Source organism: Dama dama, chromosome 15 (genome assembly GCF_033118175.1).
Source record: "Dama dama isolate Ldn47 chromosome 15, ASM3311817v1, whole genome shotgun sequence".
Lineage (NCBI taxonomy): Eukaryota > Metazoa > Chordata > Mammalia > Artiodactyla > Cervidae > Dama > Dama dama.
The window spans coordinates 76,733,754-76,756,434 of NC_083695.1; the positions used below are offsets into that span (position 1 = coordinate 76,733,754).

The window sequence follows — 22,681 nt, forward strand, 5'->3', positions numbered from 1 at the left end:
ATATTTTGATAAAGCAACTGATTTTCCTTTACTCTCATTTTGATTAATTAGACAGGGGCAATTTAGGATTCTCTTTGAGGAACTTTAAGAAACTTTTCCTTTTATGTAATAAAGAGACTGGAGAGTAAAATGTGGTAAGTTTACCTTGGTTTTACAAGAAGTAAGTTTTTAGGTTTTTAATTTTGGTCACCATAATCCTATGTCTTCTATGTGAATAACAGAACAAGTGATCTTCAGTCTTCACAAAAACTCTAGATAATATACTGTCATTAATACTTAGTCTTTTGGATTGATTTTTATAGTCTTGTTGGTAACAGTAAATGCATGTAAGTTACAATTTAAAATGTAGATTTCTAGTTCTGTCTCTAAAGGTTTGGTGTACTTCGTTTTATCATTTTAACATGTTACCCACTCAGTTGTCTTTTGGAAGGCAGGTTACATTTCTGTAAATAGTGTTATATGTCAAAAAGAAGTTTTTGAATTTCATTTTTCTATAGAATCATTGTTTATTGGGCAAGGGGGGGGGGTGTTTACTTAAAGCTCAGTCTGTATTTTAATGGAATTTACCAAACACTGTATTTAGTCCACTGATTGTTTAAAGAAACAGAATGACTTATTTGTATAAAACTTAAACACTTTTTAAAAACTTCTATTTTATATTGAAGTATGCCCAGTTAACAATGTTGTGAAAATTTCAGGTGGACAGCAAAAGGACAGCCATACATATGCATGTACTTTAAAAGAGTTACATGGTGGTTATCTAACATTGCAAGAATATAGTGCCCCAGGTATGGCGTATAGGTGCAATTTTCTTAATAAATTCTGCCTTATTTATTTACTTTTAACAAAAAAAATGGATGATGGAATGTGAGCTACATAAGAGAAGAGACTGAAATTTTAGAGTACTTACATTTCCAGTGTAGGTACTCAATAAATACTAAGTAAATGAATGACCGAATACTTTGAGCATGATTATGTAGACCTGAAGGTAACGTTTAAACCAAATGTTGACATAATTTTGAGAAGACTTTTAGAAAAGCTTAGGCTTAATTGATTGCTTTGTATGAAATGGGTCTAGGGATGTTTAATAGTTTTATTCTGTAACAGGTATACTCAATGGAGACAAAATTATGTGGTTTTTTTTAACATTTTAAGACCCATATTATCAGAAATAGCTGAGTAACATGTTTCTTTTATTCTTTTAACAAACATTTTAAATATCAGTAGGAATTTAATATTTATGCTTCATTTATGCTTTAATATGTGTGCTTCATATTGTTGGCCATTTTACAAATGTGAAAAATAACTTGGATATTAATGGTAAAGTGTAACAAGTATAAGGCAACTGTCCTGTAAGATGAAGATCTTCTACAGGAGCCCACAGGAAGACTTGAACATGCATGGTCATGGCATTAATTCATAGTCACTAAAAGTTGGAAACAGTTGAAATGTCCGTCAGCTAGTGAGTGGATAAACAAAATATAGTACATTATACAATGGAATACTACCCAGTAATTAAAAAAAAAAAAGTGCTCATACATATGATAAAATAGATGAAACACAAAAAAGTATGTAAACAAAGTCAGATATATAAGAGTACATATTTGCATTACTCCATTATGTGAAATTTGTATTTATAAGGCAGAACTATAGAGACAGAAAACAGATTAGTAGTAGATGAGGGCTGGGAATGGAGATTGTCTGCAAATGGACAATTTTGGCAGTGATAAAAGTGGAATTACCACAAAAGTGGAATGTGGTAATGGTTACACAAATATGTAAGTTTACAAAAACTCATTGGATTTTTTACAGAAACACTTAAGATGGGTGAATTTTATAATGCGTTATCAGTAAAACTTTGAAAAAAAGATTACCTGTCTTATTTATTGCAGTAAAACAGTGAAGGATCTTGAACATATGACAAATGCTAAGAAGAACTAAAGATGGAATGGATGAATGAATATTAAGCAATGATTCCTTTTTTATTTCTTCCAGTTTTATTGAGATATGATTGACATATAGCACTATATAGATTTAAGGTTTACAACTTAATAATTTGACTTATATACATCATGAAGTAATTATCACAGTAAGTTTAGGGAACATTCATCTCATATAAATACAAAATGAAACAGAAAAAAATTTTTGTTTTCTTGTGATGAGAACTCTTAGAATTTACTGTCTTAACAACTTTCATGTATGTTGTATGTTAAATCCCTGATATTTACCTTCTAACTGGAAATTTATACCTTTGAATGCCTTCATCCAATTATCCCTCCCCTCACCCCTGGCCTCTGGTAACCACAAATCTGATCTCCTTTTCTATGAGCTTGATTGTTTTTTGAAGTATAATTGACTAACAATACTGTATTAGTTCCTAGTGTACAGAATAGTGATTTACTATTTCCATGCATTACAAAGAGCTCCCTAGTTGGCACAGTGGTAAAGAATCCACCTGTTAATGAAGGAGATGCAAGAGTTCAATCCTTGGGTCAGGAAGATCCTCTGGGGTAGGAAATGGCCGCCCACTGCAGTATTCTTGCCTAGAAAATTCCATGGACAGAGAAACCTAGCAGGCTACAGTCCGTGGGGTCACAAAGAGTTGGATGCGACTGAGCGCACAGGCACGCATATATTACAAAATGATTTCCACAGCAGTGATTCCTTTAAAACTTGAAATAAACCAGTAAGGAGTGGGGAGTGTCACCTCCATTCTCCTGCTGTAGCCAGAGCAAGAATTCAGCTCTCCTGCCAACCTCTCCTCCCTTATTCCCTTTGAGAATCACTTTTTTTTTTCCCCTTTATTTTTATCAGTTGGAGGTTAATTACTTTACAGTATTGTAGTGGTTAATCACTTTTTTATGTGATATATTTCCTTTAGACAGTTAGGTTCTTTGAAATAGATACACGTATAACATCTATGTTTGCTTCTAGCACTGTAGCAAAGAATGGAGTATATTAACAATGGAAATTAGGATCTGTGGGTTTTCTGTTATGAGTAGTGCTATTAATTATGGTACCACTTGGTTTTTTTCCCTTCAACGAGTATCTACCGAATGTTTATTTCATGCCTGAGTCCTTCCTAAAATACTAAATTACAATTTGGAAGTCAAATGATTTAGGAAATCACTGATATTTTTTCCATTTAAAGGATTTGTAGAATGTTGAAGCAGTCAAGATGATTAGTGGTTTGTCTTCTTAAGTGTCTTGTTTCAACTTTTGAAAATACGTTTAAGAGCGTTATTTTTAATCTTCACAATTCTCTGTGGTTTCCATTATTGCTTTTTTTAACCTAAGAAGTGATTATTTCACAAATATTGTATAACTTTAGTATGTATTAGATGCATCTTAATTTCTGGCACTAAGAATAGAGAGCTGTTATCTTTTATTTTACATTTATTTTTAATATTTAAAAAAGAGTATATGTATATAGCTTTAAAAGTTAATACTAATTAGCTTATAAAGAAAAATAACACTCCCCTGCCTCATCTCTCCTCATCCAATTTTTGCTTCCTAGAGGCTGCCGCTTCCAATAATTTTAACAGTTTCTTCTGCTGTTTGCTTTCATATTTCTAAGTTATAAACTTACCCTGCTTGTTATCTGTTGACTTCCTGTTGTGAGGATGAAGATTTGACTGTCTGTACTCTTCACTGACAGCAGATTAATCATTTGCCAGAAATGAAAGAAAATTAAGTAGATGAAAAGTCCAGATAGTCTCCAAATAACTTATGTTTTAAAAATATGCACTTTCTAGTAATTTTTATTATTAGATTTCTGGAATAAGGAAATGATGTCTTAGTCTCATTCTTGAGTACTTTGCGGTAGATTAGAGTATTGCCCCAATTGCTGGATGAGATTAATAACTTTAAAAAATTGTTTTGTTGCAGTGTAATTTCTATACAGTAAAATTCCTCAATTTTTAGGTTATGATTCAGTGACTTGATGTGTATAAAGTCATACAACCTCCAAGACAAGTATGTACAGAACTTTTTTTTATCACCTCAAGCATTATTATCTCATACTCCTATAGTCAGTTTCCTATCTCCACTTTCTGATCTGTTTTCTGTCACTATAGTTTTTCCGTTTCTAGAATTTCATATAAGTGGAATCATATATGTACTATTTTGTGTCTGACTTCTTTCACTTGGTGTAATATTGTCTGAAATTCATTCATGTTGTCCTGTGACTCAGTAGTTAAGTCCTTTATATTGCTGAGTCCATTGTATGAATCTACCAAGTTTAATCATTTACAAGTTGATAGACATTAGGTTGTGTATAGTTTTTAGCTATCATAAGAAAAGATGCTGTATACATTTACGAACAGATCTTTCTGTGGAAATGTGTTTTCATTTTTCTTAGCTACCTAGAATTCTGGGTCTCATAGTAAATGTGTATGTAACTTTATAAAGAAACTACCAAACTATTCTCCAGAGTGGCTGGACCATGTTCTATTCTGACTAGCAGTGTAGGGTACTTCCAGTAACTCCAAATCCTGGATAGCACTTGGTATTGTCAGTCTTTTAAATTTTAGCCATTCTAGTGGGTGTGTCATAGTATCTCACTATTTTACTTTGCACTTTCCCAGTAATTTTGAACATTTGTTGTGTGTTTGCCACTGATACATCTTCTTTGGTGAGGTCTCTGTTCATATCTTTTGCTTTTTATATTATTGAGTTGTTTTCTTATTAAGTTGTAAGATTTCTTTGTAAATTCTGGATACAAGTTCTCTATTACATATGTGGTTTGCATATGTTTTCTCCTCAGTGGTTTGCCTTTGTCATTTTCTTAATAGTGTCTTTTGAAAAACGAAAGTTGTATTTTTTTGATGAAGTTCAGTTTACATGTTTATCTTCTAAAGTTCATGCTTGTTATGTCCTGAGAAATCTTTGCATAATTCAAGATCATAAAATTTTTCTCTTAATGTTTTTATTCTAGCAGTTTTATAATATTAGTATTACATTTAGATCTAAGATTAATTTAGAGTTAAATTTTTATAGACGGTATAAGGTAAAAGTTGAAGTTCATTTTTTGGCAAATGGCCATTGTTTCAGTATCATTTATTGGAAAGGCATTTCTACATTTAATTGCCTTGGCATCTTCATAAAAAATGAATTGACCACATATATGTGAATATTTCTGGACTCTCTATTCTGTCCCATTGATCTAAATATTTATATTTACTACAATACCACACTATCTTAATTGCTGTAGTCTTTCTAATAAGTCATGAAATAAGGTAGTGTAAGTCTTCCAAATTGGTTCTTCTTTTTCAAGAGTTCCTTTTACTGTTGTAGGTCTTTTGCATTTTCACATATATTATCAGATCTGCTTTTCAGTTTCTACAACAAAGCCTACTGGAGTTTTGATTGAGATTGCATTGAATCGCCAGATTAATTTGGGGGGACTTAACACATCTGAACAAAATTGAATCTTTTGTTGTGTGGACATGGTATATCTCCCCATTTATTCAGTTATTTAGGGTTTTTTTTTTCTAGTTCAACAATATTTTGTAGTTTTTTAATAGTATGGGTAATGCACATATTTTGTTGAGTTAATATTTGTTACAGTAGTTAATATTTTTTGATGCTGTTGTAAATGGCAATTGAATTTGGTATATTGACTTTATAAACTGACTTTGAAGAACTCACTTATTATTTGTAGTAATTTGCATATTCCTTAGAATTTTCTAAATATATACTAAATAATGTTATTTATTCCAGTATTCTTCCATGGAGAATCCCATGGATAGAAGAGCCTGGAGGTCTATAGTCCATAGGGTCAACAAAGAGTTGGAATGACTGAAATGACAGCACAGCACGATAAAGCTCTTTTTACTTCTTCTTGCCATTCTGTATGATATTTATTTTTCTTGCCTTATTTCATTGGCTAGGACTTCTAGTACTGAACAGAAGCTGATGAGAGGAAACATCTTTGCCTTGCTTCTGATAATGGGAATACATGTATTCTTCCACCTCTGAGTATAACTGTAGTTTTTTTGTAGCTGCCTTTTAACAAGTTGAGGAAATTTCTTTCTTTCCTAATTTGCTGAAAGCTTTTATCATGAATGGATGTATGAATTTTGTCAAATGCTTTTTCTTCATCTATTATGATTATACTATGGGTTTTCTTTTTTATTCTATTAATATGGTTAATTACATTGATTGAGTTTTTTTAATCTTAAACTAATATTGCATTCCTAGAATAAACCCTATTTGATCATGGTGTATTTTGCAATACTGCTGCTAACCATCTCTAGTTAGCAGACTCCACGAGTTTAAGGGTGCAGTCCCCAACATGAGTGACCTCACTACAGATACCAGACATGAGTTCCAGAGTTCCCAGCCACCGAAACTTCTGACCAATTGGTTACAAATTTAGGGGTTCCCACAGTCCCCTCAGGTTCAGTAGTTTACTAGAACTACTCATGAAAGTACTATATTTATGATTTCAAGTTTTATTATAAATAATATGAATCAGGACCAGCCAAATGAAGAAATGCACAGGGTGAGGTCTGAGCGAGTCCTGGGCATGGAACTTGTGGCTTCTTCCTAGAGAATCAGAATGCCCTACCCTCCTGGCAGATTGATGTATTCCTCAACCAGTAAGCTCATCTGAACCTTAGATTCTAGAGGTTTGTTTTTGTTTTTTCCCCATGTTATTATGTAGTCACAATTGATTGAATCCTTGACCATGTGATTGAACTCCATCTCTGCTGACCTTCTTCTCCCCAAAGGTTGGCTGCTATCAGTTGCTTAAAGCCCAAATCCTCTAATTACATGATTGATCTTTCTGGCATAACTAGCACCTGATTTAAAGTCATTTCCTTAGCACAAACTCAGTTGTGGTCCAAGGGCTCTAACTGAGGAAATTCCTATAACTGAGGAAATTTCAAGGGTTCAGAAGCTCTGTCCTTGGAATTTGAGACAAAGATCAGGCAAGTTTTTTTTTTCTTTTTAATTATAAAACTGATAGTTTCTATAAATTTGCTAGTATTTTGTTAAGAATTTTTGTGTCTGTGTTCATAAGGGAATGGTAATCTGTGGTTTTGTTTTTCAGTGTAATTTGTGAGGTTTTGATATCAGGGTAATACAATCCTCAAGATGATTTGGGAGATGTTCCCATTTCCTTTATCTTTTGAAATACTTTCTGTAGAATTAGTATGATTTATTCCATAAATGCTTGGTAAAATTTGCCAATGAATACTTCTGGGCTTGGAGGTTTTTTTTGTGTGTGGGCAGGTTTTTTATTATAAATTCAATTTCTTAAATAGATGCAAGACTATTCATGGTTTCTGTTTCTTCTTGAGTTAATTTTGATAATGTTTATCTTTTAAGAAATTTGTCCATTTCATCTCAATGTGGAATTTTTTGGCATAAAGCTGTTCATAATAGTATCTTATTATCCTTTATTGTGTGTTGGATCTGTAGTGATGTGCTCTCCTTCATCCCTGATAATTGGTTTGTTTGGGAAATTTTTGTATTGGTAATTTTTGCCTTTTTTCTTCATTAATCTCTGAAGAGGTTCATCAGTTTTACTTTTTTTTTTTTAAAATCAACTCTTGGCTTTTTTGATACTCTCTCTAGTTTCCTGTCTTCTATTTTGTTAATTCCTGTTATTGGCTTTCTTATTTCTTCCTCTACTTGAGAGTTTTTCAACCCCAGTACTATTGACATTATGGACCAAATAATTCTGTTTTGAGCATCATTGTATGTTTAGCAGCATCCCTGGCCCCTCCTCACAGAATACAGTAGTATCTCTCCCATATGATAACCAAAAATATCTCTGTACATGCATGCGTGCTAAGTCGCTTCAGTTGTGTCTGTTTGCGACCCTGTGGGATATAGCCCACGACGCTCCTCTGTCCATGGGATTCTCCAGGCAAGAATACTGGAGTGAGTTTCCGTGTCTTCCTCCAGGGAATCTTCCCAACCCAGGGATTGAGCCTGTGTCTCCTGCAACTCCTGCATTGCACACTGATTCTTTACCGCTGAGCCACCAGGGAAGCCCCAAAATATCTCCAGGCATGACCAGATATCTTCTGGTGGGAAAAACAGCCCCCAGTTGAGATCCATCACTCACCTTCTGTAGGCTTGGTTTGGTTCTTTTCTACCTTCTAAAGGTGGAAGAACTGATTTTGTACTTCACCTCTGCCTCCTACCCCAAAGGATTTAAAGCTAGAAACATTTTTTTCTGAACACTGCTTTAGCTGCACTCTGCAAATTTTGAAATATTGTATTTCTTTATCATCCAACTGAAGATACTTTGTTTTCTTTGTGATTTTTTTTAACCTGCAGCTTCTTATTTTCTTCCTGTATTTCATTGGGTTTAATTTGCTCTTTTTGTAGCTTCTTAAGGTTGAAGTTAGACCATTGATTTTTAGCCTTTCTTTTTTTTTTTAACTAATAGAAGAATTTAATGCTAAATATTTAAAAGTACTGCTTTAGATACATCCAACAAATTTTGGTATGTTGTGTTTTCATTATTCAGAATATCTTCGAATTTCTCTGTCATTTGTTCTTTGATTTGGCACTTATTTTCTGAGTATTGCTATTTTCCTAGTTATCTTATTGTTACTGATTTCTACTTAGAGAACTTACTCTGTATGATTTTAGTACTTATAACTGATTTTTACTCAATTTAATTGATGTGTTATCTTTTAAATTTTTTCATCTTTTTTGGAAATGTACATAGAGAAAAGTATATAAATCCTAAGTGTATAGCTTGATGAATTTTCACAAAGGTGAAGAAATAAGATATTATAGACTTACTGTCAGCCCCACCTGAGGTAACCACCAGTCTTCTTTTGATACCATTAGTTTTGCCAGCTTTTTACTTTATTTTAATGGAGTTATGCAGTATGTATTTTTGTGTCTGCCTTTTTTCATTCAGCATTGTGTTGAAATTATGAAAATTCATCCATGTTATTGCATGATAGTTGTTCATTATCAGTGCTCTATAGTATTACATTATATGAATGTTCCACCATTTATTCATCCATTCTGTTAGTTGGTGCAAAAGTAATTGCAGTTTTGCATTGTTGAAATTTGCCATTTGGTATTGGAATACATTCTTAAATAAATGTCATTATGTTATGCATCATTTTAATGTGCATTTTCCACTTCATGTCTTTTGCTAATGACATTGCTGTTTATTTTATTTTAGACTATGGAAATTATGTTAGGCAAAAAGCAAATTTGAGTGATTTTCTTATTTGAGTTCAAAATGGGTTGTAAAGCAGAGGAGACAACTCACAATATCAACAACACGTTTGGCACAGGAACTGCTAATGAACATCGAGTTCAGTGGTGGTTCAAGAAATTTTGCAAAGGAAAAGAGAGCCTTGAAGATGAGGAGTGCAGTGGCTGGCCATCAAAAGTAGAAATGACCAATTGAGAGCCATCATTGAAGTTGATCCTCTTAGAGCTACATGAGAAGATGCCAAAGAACTCAGCATCAATCATTCTACCGTCATTTAGCATTTGAAGCAAATTGGAAAGATGAAAAAGCTCCATAAGTGGGTGTCTCATGAACTGACTGCAAACCAAGAAAATTGTCATTTTGAAGTGTTGTCGTCTCTTACTCTACACAACAACAATGAAACATTTCTCAACCGGATTGTGATGTGCAAAGAAAAGTGGATTTTATATGACAACTATCAAAAGACCAACTTAGTGGTTGGACTGAGAAGATGCTCTAAAGCACTTTCCAAAGCCAAACTTACACCAAAAAATGGTCATGGTCACTGTTTTGTGATCTGCTGCCAGTCTGATCCACTGCAGCTTTCTAAATTCCTGCGAAACCATTACATCTGAGAAGTATGCTCAGCAAATTGATGAGATGCACTGGAAACTAAAACGCCTCCAGCTGGCATTGGTCAACTGAAAGGGCCTGATTCTTCTCCACTACATGGCCTGACAGCAAGTTGCACAACCAACACTTCAAACGTTGAACGAGTTGAGCTACCAGGTTTTGCCTCATCCACCTCACTCACCTGACCTCTCGCCAATCAACTACCACTTCTTCAAGCATCGTGACAATTTTTTGCAGGAAAACTGCTTTCATAACCAGAAGGATGCAGAAAATGCTTTCCAAGAGTTTGTCAAATCCTGAGACATGATTTTGATGCTACAGGAATAAACAAACTTATTTTTCATTGGCAGAAATGTGTTGATGGTATTGGTTCCTATATTGATTAATAAAGATGTGTTTGAGTCTAGTTATAATGATTTAAAATTTATGGTCAGAAACCGTAATTACATTTGTACCAACCTAATACTGTTGATGGACATTTGGGTTTCCGGTTTTTGATTAGTATGAAAAGAAGGAGTATTCTCTTGTGTCCTTTAATGAACGTCTCTGTGTGTGTGTGCGTGTGTATGTGTGTGTGTATTAGATTGGTATATGCTTGCAAGGGGAAATGCTGAGTCATAAGATATGCTTATATTCAACTTTGATATGTAAGTTGTAAGAAAGAGTTATTATTGTTATTGCTATGCATCCTTTTTAGGCACTTGCTTTTTTATGGTCTTAGTTATTGTGGTTGTTTTTGTTATTGTTATGAGAGGAGGAGTACATTTCTTAAGAGGCATTTTCCCTAAAAATCTACAGTATTCAAGTTTTACTGTCATTAATGGTTTTTTAAGAATATTTAAAACTTTTTTTTAGATATGATAGAAACAAATGTATAAAACTACTTCTTTGAAAGAATTACTTTATTGGCAGTAAGCATGATTTTCTTCTATTCTGCTGCTGCTGCTAAGTTGCTTCAGTCATGTCCTACTCTGTGCAACCCCATAGACGGCAGCCCACCAGGCTCCGCCATCCCTAGGATTCTCCAGGCAAGAACACTGGAGTGGGTTGCCATTTCCTTCTCCAGTGCATGAAAGTGAAAAGTGAAAGTGAAGTCGTTCAGTCCTGTCCGACTCTTTGCGACCCCATGGACTGCAGCCTACCAGGCTCCTCCGTCCATGGGATTTCCCAGGCAAGAGTACTGCCAGTGCCTTCTTCGTTCTTCTATTATAGTGTTCTTCAAACTTTATTGACCGCTTATATACCACTAGCAGCAAAAAATTCAATATACCTAATATATTTGTATGTATTCATAATTTTATACGTGTATTGCTGTACTAATATTTACAAATCCCAGAGTATTAAGGTTATGTATATAAGTTAAGAAGAATAATAAACAGAAATAGAAGTTTAAATATTCAGCTAATTCTTTTTTAACTCCCTTCAGGTATATACTTCGGAACCCTCTAACAGACCTGAAGTATAAGCTTTAGGATACAGTTAGAAAATACTCATTTAGCTTCATAGAATGTGTTTTTTTCATTGTGAGGAGGACACCATGCCTTAGGCACTTCAGGATTGGAAAGTAAGTGAAATGAGAATGTTAACAAATTAGGGGTTGGCTCATTAATCCAACAAAGAAGGAGGTCTTTTCTTTTGTTGGAAGAGAATATTAATTCTGGGAATGAATCTTTTATTTTCCTTCTGTGGTGGTACTAGTCTTGAGCCAAACAGTACCATTTTGTGCAATTGCAATTCTATGCTTCATTTCATTGACTGCCACCAAACTGCACCCTGAAGAATTAAAAGTTTATGTATTAGAGCAGTGTTGTAGTCAATGAAAAATCACAGATCTGGTTGAGATAATGACTCCCATTCAAATAGGAAATGTGTTACCATGTCTCTTAAAGGGATGTTATTTCTGAAAAAGATTATCTGTGATTTGATGATAAATGATAGAAATGTCTTTATCCCTGTCCTTGGAAGTTGTTAAGCATTCAGAGGAAGGGTGTCTGAAAGGAAGACAGTTGATAGTGTTTACTGTCAGAGGTGCATTTTTGTTAGGAGAAGAAAGGTGTGCTAACCAGATGGATTATTCAGAACATTCCAGCTTTGTAGGGAATTTATCATAATGGAGTATTTTAATGGCATATTATTGGAGAGACTTGGTTGAACACGTGGGCTTAGGGAACCAACCTCAGGAAGGTTGCTTCTGCATGTGCTGGGATGTGATTTGTTCAGCCACTCTGTTTGCCAGCACTATTTGGGTCATTATTTTCTCCATGTATGTGTAGTTAGACATCTTCGGCTTCTCTGTCTTACTTTCAGTCTTCCAGTGTCCTCATAGTCAACTAAATGATCAAAACACATATTTTCCTTTAGTTTCTTTTTTAATCATTATTGTTGTTTGTTTGTTTGTTTCCAGGCTAATTCCAAGTGTTACTGAGAACTCTCAATTTGTTGCCCCAAGTAATATGTTTAACATTGTTTTAGGTAGTATATTTTCAGTCTTGTTAAAAATAATATTTGCAGTGACTGGCATTTACTGAATGGTTACTATGTGCTGATGCTTTTACATTACTCTCTAATTTTCAGAGTAACCCAGTCAAGGCATGTGGTGTTACTCCAATTTTACAAATGAGAAAACTGTTAATTAGAAAAGTTAAATAATTTGTTCAAAGTTCTACAGCTAATGTGAGTGATAGGGCTCATATTTAAACTCAGAACTTCTTTTCCATTTTTATTCGTGGTTTTGCTTTGGACTTGACAGCTCAGCTTGTTTTGCTTGTGCTATATCCTTTCCACACTTGAAATGTCTTCTCCCTACCAGGTCTAGTTTCGTTAGTAGCAGATGTAATCATCATGTAAGCCCCAGACCAAATGCTCCCTTTTCTAAAGCCCCATTTTCCGAGAGCCCCATTTATAAGGAAACATTGCCGCCTTTAAACTCCCAGAATACTTTGTACCTTTCTTCGTATATTTATTTTGCCTAATTTATTTTACATAATTATTCCTGTATATGTCTTAATCTACCAGCTAGAGACTTTGATTCCTTGCAACCTGAGATAGTTTTGAACATTGAAAATGTGCAGTATTTGTTGACCTGATATTAGAGGCAAAAATGTCATCAAAATAGGAGTAAACAATATTGATGGATTTTTTAAAAATTGAAGGAACATGGCAATATGATAAAGATTAGTATATATGTGATTATTTTGCCTCTTGGTATTTGGAAATCTTGTTAAATTTTACTAGTGGTATAACTAGATATGGCATGTGTTTTCTGGTTTTGTGGAAAAGTTCATATTCTTAGCTATCATTTAATATTTTTTAGGAAGAAGATAAATAATAAAAATCCGAGAGAGGTGGGAAAAACCTGCTGTTTTAATTTTGTTCACAGCAGTGGTTCAGATAACATTCTTTTGGTGCTAGCTTTGATAATAGGTTCAGTATAATACTGGAATTCAGCAATTGGTTATCTTTGCGTTATGTATCTTTTGCATTTAACGCCATATGTGGGATGCCGTACTGTTTGGAACAAGTATATGGTAAATGCTTCTCTCTAAATAGATTGTTTCATTTATTACTTTAGCATTTCATTGTTTTTGTTTTATTTGTTCTGAGTTTTCTTCCCAGTAAAAGGCAATTAAACCAAAATTTACTCACCAAGGGGGGATGTCTTATTTTGGGGAAATTTTATTACTGATGACCCTTTCAAATTTTGAACAATGTTTTTTGTTTTAAATCTCTTTAAAATATACCTATTACCTCTTCTAACTTATTTAGTTTGACATTTCATTCAAACAAGAAAGAACTTAAATCTTTATATAAATACTTCTATGTGGTAGAGATTTGGATGTAATTTATTAATTGAGTTTTGAAGTCTGAGTTTATGTTATACTAAGAAGTCTGTGTTTTTATATCTTCTTCTGAATTGTACATATCCTTGCCATTAATTTGGCTGAACTCTTAAAGCATCCTGAGATTTTTTTAAATTTCTGTCTTTTGAGAGAGGTGTTTTCTTATTAAGATAATCTGTTGAGAATGAAGATCAGTCTTTTTCATCATGTGTCACTTGGACCTTATGATAATGCTAAGAGCAAAAGGTGGACAGTAGACAGTAACTCAAAGAAGCCTTTTGGCTCTTGAACTAAGACAGTGAATAAAATTTCCACAAATTATGAGACTGATAAAAATACTGTTGAAGTTTAGAAACTTGATTATTAAATATCTATTAGAATAATAAATCAGATTATAGTAATCAGTAATGAAATATTCTGAAGGCTTTTGACATTAATCAGAATACACTAAATGATTGAAGTTTCAGTTTTGATGACAGGAACTTAAATTTTTCTTTATAAAATTTTGTTATTGTTAATGCTAAGTTATAAAAATACTGTTTGTTCAGGAGAACTTAGTGTAAATTCTAATAGTGGTTAACTTTAGATCAAGTTACATTTTGTCGTTCAGTGTAAACATGTATATTTCTCATAACAATCTTATGAGGCAAATACTGTTATTTTCCTATTTCATAGATGATAGAGCTGAGCACAGAGAAATGAAGAGATTTTTAAAAGGCCACACAATATTTGATCCAAGGCAGTCTGGCCTTAGAGTCCATGCTCTTAATCTCTTTTCAATATTGCTTGTCACTCAGTGGTTAAGACATTGGGGTTTGAAATAAATAAATTAATTAATAACAGAAAAATAAGTTGGGGTTTGGAGTAAGAAAGACATGGGCTTAAATCATGGCTGCAACTTAAAACTCTTAGGACAACAAGATCATGTCTCTTTACCTCTCAGAGTCTCAGTATTCTTGTTTATAAAACAAGGGTTGTTTGGAGGATAAAATGAGATAATGTATGTTAACTGTTCAGCAGACACTCAACTTGTTGTTCAGTAGATGGTAAGTAATATTATTATTACAAATAGTTGTAAGTGAAATGAAAAAATTCACAAAGACAACTATTGTTAGCATTTTGAGATATATCCTCCCAGTCTTTTAAAACTGTGTTTTTTAATTTTAGTAATGTATCTTTTCTGTTGATGTTGTTTTTTCCTTGTATGACATTTTTGGTTTATGTTTCACACACAAAGAGGCTTGAATTTGTCTATATCACTTAGCAATAAGGCAAGCCTGTTTCAGCTTCTGTGCTGGCCAAAACTTTTTCTATCCCTATTTAAGAGTGGGTAAATGGAGATAGAAGACACGGAAGTACATACACTGCTTTTTAAAAAACAAAAGAATGGGATTATGTTTGAAGTAAATTTTCTAATAGAATGTCTACAAACCAGTAAAATGTAGGACCCTAGAAGTGTGCAAGAGAACATGTGCTCATATTAATTTTATTAAAAATAACAGTGAGATTCTAATTTCAAAATATTTAGTTGTTAACTGAAAATGCTCTATCTGAAGTCTTAATTAACATAGATTACTACTTCTTGACAAGTGAGATAGCTAGAACTCTGTCCATATATTGCATTGTTAAATTCACTCAGTGAATTTATATAGCAATACCTAAACTAACCCCCCTTTTTATAGCCTTAGCAACACAACATGGCTAATGCTCTTTTTCCCCCTTTTTTCCCTCCCTTTTAGGTCTACACACAATGAGCTGGAAAAGAATCGGTGAGTCAGTGATGAGGTGTAGTTTTCATATATGTTAAAAAGCAAACTCAACACTTGATCTGTGAAAATATAATATTGCGTATGTAGTTACAACTTTTTTTACATGTGTAACATACCATAATTCTGATACATGTGTATTCTCTCCCAAAAGTAGTAAGTTTATGCTGTCTAAACTAGAAGACATAAACACACTTCAAGTTCATTTGAATTTGGGGTTTATGTTGAGCCTTCTTTATTTCTGTCTTTGGAAACAGGTTAATTGTGATAGGCTCATGGCTTAAATATGGTCTTAGTAAAGGATTAGGTTTCTGTAATGTTGCTAATAACTGTTACGGCAAGTTGTAGGACACTGACTTTTTGTGAAAAAGAGAAGTGAAAGGACACTTCTCTTTCTTTGCAGTTTGTTCTTTCATTCATTCATGTATTCATGCATTCAACAAATCTTTATCTAGTACCATTTATATGTCAGTGCCAGGCAGGTGTAATGCTTTACATAAGAAAGGCAAGAATGTGTCAGGCAATTTCTGACCTTAAGGAATTTATAGCTTCCTTCGGGAGACAGATAAGTAGTTAAAATACTGTATAGTGTGGTAAATATGGTGGTAGAGAAGCAGATGATCCTGAAAGAACATTTTTGAAGGTCACCTGATTCTCTCTTGAAGGAATCTTGGAATGCTTTTCAGAGGATAGTGAGCTTTGTTTATTGAGGAAACTGCTTCCCAGGTGATGCTAGTGGTAAAGAGCCTGTCTGCCAATCAGTGCAGGAGATGTAAGAGACGTGGGTTTGATCCCTGGGTCAGGGAGATCCCCTGGAGGAGGGCATGACAACACACTCCAGTATTCTTGCCTGGAGAAGTCCTTGGACAGAGCAGCCTCGTGTGCTACAGTCCATAGGGCTGCAAAAAGTTAGACACAACTGAAGCAACTTAGAAGCACACACACATGCAAGAAGTTCAATTTTGAGTATAAAAGACTAGCATGAGGCAAGCCAGGCCAGGTGTTGACAGTTACACTGAAGAGTTTGGACTTTTTCTGGGGACAATAGAAGTAGTTGTATGATTTTAAGGTGAATTGTCTTATGATCAGATTTGTGTTTTGAAAGAATCACTTTGGCTACCATGTAAAGAATTGGTTGATTGGCAGACGAGATCTCAGAGACAGGAAAACTCTTTTGGAGGCCATAGGAAGCCTCCACTGTAAGAGATAGTGGTAGTGATTGGAAATAGACAGAATATAGAATTTGTATGGAATATAATCAATAGAAATTGGTGATTAGTTGGCTCTAGAAGCTTAAGTTTTAGATGGTATTAACTATTTACCAAGAAAAGGAATATAGTAAGAGGACAAGTTTGAGAGAGATGATGAGGATCGTACAAGTAAAATCTTCTCTTTTGGATACAGAGGTTATAAATTAATAAGCAAGACACTGGAATTATTTACATCAGCTGTTTTTTAAGTTATGTTAGTTTCAGCTGTACAGCACTGTATTTTGAATCGGTATGCACTAAAAAGTGATCACCATACAGTTGACCCCCTTCATCCACTTCACACTGTGCCACAGCCTCCTTCCCCTCTGGTAACCACTAATCTGTTCTCTGTATCTGTAAGTTTGTTTTTGTTTTATTTTGTTTGTTTTGTTTTTTTAGATTCCACATGAATGAAATCATAGGTATTTGTCTTTCTCTGGCTTATTTCACTTAGCATACCTTCAAGGTTCATTACTATTGCCACAGATGGCAGATTTCATTCTTTTTTATGATTGCATAGTTTTCCGTCATGTGCACCAGTGTGCGTGTGCACACACCCATGTACACACACACACACACACACACACACACACACTGTGCCTAGTCACTTAGTTGTGTCCGACTCTTTGTGACCCCGTGGACTGTAGCCTGCCAGGCTCCTTTGTCCATGGGAATTCTCTAGGCAATAATACTGGAGTGGATTGCCATGCTCTCCTCCAGGGGATCTTCTCAACCCAGGGATCAAACCCAGGTCTCCCACATTGCAGGCAGATTCTTTCCTGTCTGACCCCCCACACACACATACCGTATCATCCATTCATCCCTCCGTGGGCACTTAGGTTGTGTCCATATCTTTGCTGTTGTAGATAATGCTCCAGTGAACATAGGGGTGCATATATCTTCTCAAATTAGTGTTTTCCTGTCCTTCGGATGCGTATGTATTAGTCTCTCAGTTGTGTTTGACTCTTTGTGATCCCATGGACTGTGGCCCGCCAGGTTCTCTTGTCTATGGGATTCTCCAGGCAAGAATACTGGAGTGGATTGCCATTCCCTTCTCCAGAGGAACTTCCCAACCCAGGGATCGAACCCTTGTCTCCTGCATCGCAGGCGGGTTCTTTACCATTTGAGCTACAGGGAAGTCCTTCGGATAAATACCCAGAAGTAGAATAGCTGGGTACACCAGCCCTTTTGACAAACAAGATCTCTATGACCTTCAACTTTTTGTCCTGCCCTTTTTTAAATAGAAGGGTCCTTACAGATTGACTAACCCAACTGCCTCATTGCAGATGAATTTAAATGTCAAATTCTCTTGAAGAGGCTTAGCATAGTCCTCCAGGCTGATTTAGTGGCTTTTACTACTTTATTTGCACAATGCTCTGTTCATATATCCTGTTATAAAACTTAATCAGGTAGTCTTATAATTACTTGTTTATATGTCTCTTTCTGTCAAATGATTCTGACTACCTCAAAGGTAGGGATTCTGTTTTGTTCAGTTTGTAACCTTGGTGTCTAGCATTTGACATGTATTCAGAAGATGTTAGCTTTAATATTAAGTGAAGGATAAAACTGAAGCATAGTTCAGTAGTCTAGTCAAAGACGTTTTGCTAGTTTGAGGCAAAGCAGTTTGGCAAGAAATGCTTTATTTTAAAGAATCTCTTTTCTGCCTTATATTTCTATCATATTAAAAGAAGTATCTGGCTAGCTTAAACATGGCAAAAAGACCAAGATATGACAGCTTTGAAGATTCTAAAAATAAAACCTTATTTTGACCTTTGGAGCACAGAGTGTATTTTGAGCCATATGTTTTAAATAATAATAAACATATGGCTTTTATAATTATTTCACCTACTTGAATGTGGTTCTTGGGAGACCCTCATTGGAAATCTAGCAAAAACATTTAAAACTAAAGAGACTCTTTCTTTAAGTAAACTGTTTGGAATGGAGCTTTTAAAATCTTTGTGTAAAGTTTGTTTAATGCATTTGGTATATCAATTCTGACTTACTGATAACCTTATCACCCATAGTATTACTTTGATATACCTTATAAATTGTTTAATCTAGTACTTGTTTGTCTATAGTGCTGGTGTAACATACATAGCTTTTATCGCCTTAACTGTACATAATCTCTGCTGTGTCCAGTGAAGGCTTTTTGTTTCCATTTTACTTACTTAGGTCTGAGGCTTTCTGGCTGGTTTCCTAGTCTACCTCTTTAAGGCATGGTTCACTTGTCCTTTTCTGTCCTCTTCTGGTAGTCCTAATGTCTTTTTTCCTCAGATTAGGTCTTCTTCTTTCTCCCTTCTCTCCTGTTCTTTTTCCCTCCCTCCTTCTCTTCCTTGAGGTTGAAAGGTAATATAGAATTAACCTTTTTTTTCCCCAAGATATATTTGTTTTTAAAAGGGGTATTTATTAATATAAATAAATCTCTAATTTAGTGGAATGTGTCAGAGGATGAGTACTAAAGGCAGAATCCAGTTTTGATAACCTGTACTCCACTTCTGAAAAGTGGATCTAACGAAAAAAAAGCAAAAATATTGGTAGACTCAGGATGATTTAAAGGTGGAGGGAGATGTTTTAGCCAAATAGCAAGAAAGCACAAGAATATTGTTAATATTTAAGCCTGTTTGTTATTATACTTTTTAAGGCCCCACCAAGTTCTGTTTAATAGCTCTTTTTTCCAAGGTGCTGTTTTTATTTGACATGTTAAAAAAAAATGTAACCTGGATTTGGCATCTTTTAAAATAGAATTTTAGCTTTACCTTTCATTTGCTTTTCAGTGTAATGAGAGTAATTCACTGTTAAAAGAGTGATTTGATTTTGTTTTCATTCTGAAAAAAATATTCCTGAAGCAGTTCATATTTTTGAAATTTTGCCATTCTAGATATAATACTTTTATGTCAAAAATTTTGGGTTTTTTTGCGGGGGGGCTTAGTTCTAAAATCTTGCATATAAAGCTTCTCTGAGTTAGTGTCTTTTGCTGGAGCAATGCAGGGAGAATTAGAGTAGATGATTTTAAATTGTTAGTGAATGATAGAGTAATTCCAGATGGCTGTCTTAAACAAAGCCCTAACATTGCTGAAGCCCTGGGTCTGGCCTTGAGGAGACAATTGCCAACAAATGCTGAGGTTCATACTTCCAGATTTCAGAGGGTCTGGAGCACAGAGTAGTTTGTTCTGGCCCACAGTTACCCCAGGATGCCTACAGCCTTTAGGAAGTTTCAGACCTGATAAAGAAATTCAGATTCCTTCTTGGATAGGTCCTGGAGGCTTATTTCTGCCTAAAAGCCTGAGCCTGGTCTAGGTGGTATAGAGAGCATTTGTTTGTTGTGTATTTGCCTTGTCTCCCTAGACCTGCAGTGGGTCATAACAGACTCAGAAGGTGGAAGTAAAATGCCTGTAGATGTTTTGCATTCCTCAGGAGCCTATGGGAATCATCTCATGATAAAATTAATTTTACCTTTGAGTCTTTGAGATTTGAGAATTAGGAATTTACATTGCCCCATTGGCCTATCTTAAAAGTTGGGTCCTTTACCAGAGAAGAAACCATTCAGTACAGATTTTAGATCCCTTCATTGCTTTTTCATTTTCTTAATTCAAATTACTGAAGATGTTTTTGAAAGAGTCAAGAACTTTAATAGAACTTTAATGGTCAAGTACCTTAGTGCTGACAGCAGGAGAGGCCATTCAACCTTAATAACTGTCATTCCATTGAAACAAAAGGCTTACTCTTATCCCAACTTTGGCAAATCTAAAAGGGCCACATGAGGACACTGGAGTTCTAATGCCTTCCTAGGCAGAGCAGAAGTACCCAAGTATCTGTGATAAAAGAGAAGCATGCCCAATGAATGGTAGTAGGTGTCCTCCATATAGAGATTTTCTCATATCTCTGCAGAAAAGGTGAAAAGGAGTGTTTGTTGAATACTTACTGTGTTCTCTCACCTTGCAAAACCATTATTTAATCCTGTAAGGTAGGAGAGCAGAAAGAATAGATCAAAGTGTTGTTGAAAACTAACCATTTTGACCATCATAACTACAGTTTGAAACAAAATGATGGGAACACAAAACAGTCTTAATCATGATCCTGTCTGATTGCAAATAGTCTTTCTCTTCAGTAAGGATTAATAAATACTGTGTTTGGCATCATGGTAGATAAAGTGGTATATAAAATACCCTGTCCTACCATTAAGATTGGGCTTCCCAGGTGGCACTAGTGGTAAAAAAAAAAATTTTTTTTTTTTAAACCTGCTTGCCAATGAAGGAGACATAAGAGATGCAGGTTTGATCCCTGGGTTGGGAAAAATCTCCTGGACGAGGGCGTGGCAACTCACATCAGCATTCTTGCCTGGAGAAGAATGCCATGGTCAGGGGAAACCTGGTGGGCTACAGTCCATGGGGTCACACAGAGTTGGACATGACTGAAGTGACTTAGCATGCATGCATGTACTATTAAAATTAAGGCCACTGTAGTTTGATAGTTATAAGTTTCCTCATACTAGGATTTGGTTAAGTTACCACTGCATGTCTAGAAAGATGCATTAAAAATGTTTTTTAAACTGAAAATTGAAACCCGTTAAGTAGTCTGTGCAGTCATTTTAGTGAGTCATTTGAAAAAGAAATAGAATAGAATAGGAAATACCAAAGAGCATTTCTTGAAGTAAAGGTAAATGTAGATTTGTGAAACTTGTATATTGTGGGTCATGATGTAAAATGCTATGGTTATAGTTAAACAGAACAGCTACTGCCTGGATAGTAAAGGAGAATGTATCTTGAGCCATGAAGAAAAAAGAGACTTCGAATTTAAGGAAAGATTAAGGGAAGGGCTCAGAGCCATGGAAGCAGCAAGTCATAAGCTCTGTCCAGGAAAAACTGAGTAGACCTTATAGAGTGAAAGAGTAGAGTAAGAGCAAATTTGGAAAATGCAATGGTGGCCATAGGACTGCAAAAAATCAGTTTTCATTCTTGTTCAAAAGAAAGGCAATGCCAAAGAATGTTCAAACTACCTTACAGTTGTGTTCATTTCACATGCTAACAAGATTAACATAGTCATAGTACTAAGTTAAATATCAACAATCTCACATATGCAGATGATGCCACTCTACTGGCAGAAAGTGAAGAGGAACTAAAAACCTTTTGATGAGGGTGAAGAGAAGATTCATGAAAAAGCTGACTTAAAACTCAATGTTCAAAAAACGAAGATCATGGCATCCAGCCCCATTGCTTCATGGCAGATAGATGGAGAAAAAGTGGAAACAGTGATATATTTTATTTTCTTGGGCTCCAGAATCACTGCAGATGGTGACTGCAGTCATGAATTAAGAGTCTTGCTCCTTGGAAGAAAAGCTATTACAATCCTAGACAGCATATTGAAAAGCAGAGACATCACTTTGCCAACAAAGGTCTGTATAGTCAAAGTCATTGGTTTTCCAGTAGTCATGTATCGATGTGAAAATTGGACCATAGAGAAGGCTGAGCACTGAAGAACTGATGCTTTTGAATTGTGGTGTTGGAGAAGACTCTTGAGAGTCCCTTGGACTACATGGAGATCAAACCAGTCAATCCTAAAGGAAATCAACCCTGAATATTCATTGGAAGGACTGATGCTAAAGCTGAAGTTCCAATACTTTGGCCACCTGATGTGAAGAGCCGACTCATTGGAAAAGATCCTGGTGCTGGGAAAGATTGAGGGCAGGAGGAAAAGAAGGTGACAAAGGATGAGGTGGATGGATGGCATCACGGACTCAATGGACATGAATTTGAGCAAGCTTCGGGAGATCGTGAAGGACAGGGAAGCCTGGCCTGCTGTAGTCATGGGGTCGCAAAGAGTCAGACACAACTGAGCGACTGAACAACAACAACACAGTCTATCACATTAGTAGTGGGAAGTGAGGCCAGATAGGTGGTTTGATATTAGGCTGCAGTGTTACGGAATGTCAAGCAAGGAATTTGGATTTTATTTTGTTGGTAGTAGTGAGTTTTAGAGGCTTTTGATCAAAACATACACACACACACACATGCATGC

At 35.1% G+C, this 22,681-nt stretch overlaps 1 protein-coding gene across 3 annotated transcripts in view; it reads left to right on the forward strand.

Annotated features, from left to right (window-relative positions):
• The window catches only part of MXI1 (MAX interactor 1, dimerization protein), a 91,798-nt gene that overhangs the window by 26,107 nt on the left and 43,010 nt on the right, over nucleotides 1-22,681 (forward strand). For 2 of the 3 annotated variants that reach the window (XM_061162610.1, XM_061162612.1), the window contains exon 3: nucleotides 15,390-15,419. The exons of the other annotated variant lie outside the window; for it this stretch is intronic. In XM_061162610.1, coding sequence (XP_061018593.1) covers nucleotides 15,390-15,419 — 30 coding nt within the window. The remainder of the gene's footprint in view (nucleotides 1-15,389; nucleotides 15,420-22,681) is intronic. 3 annotated transcript variants of the gene reach the window in all.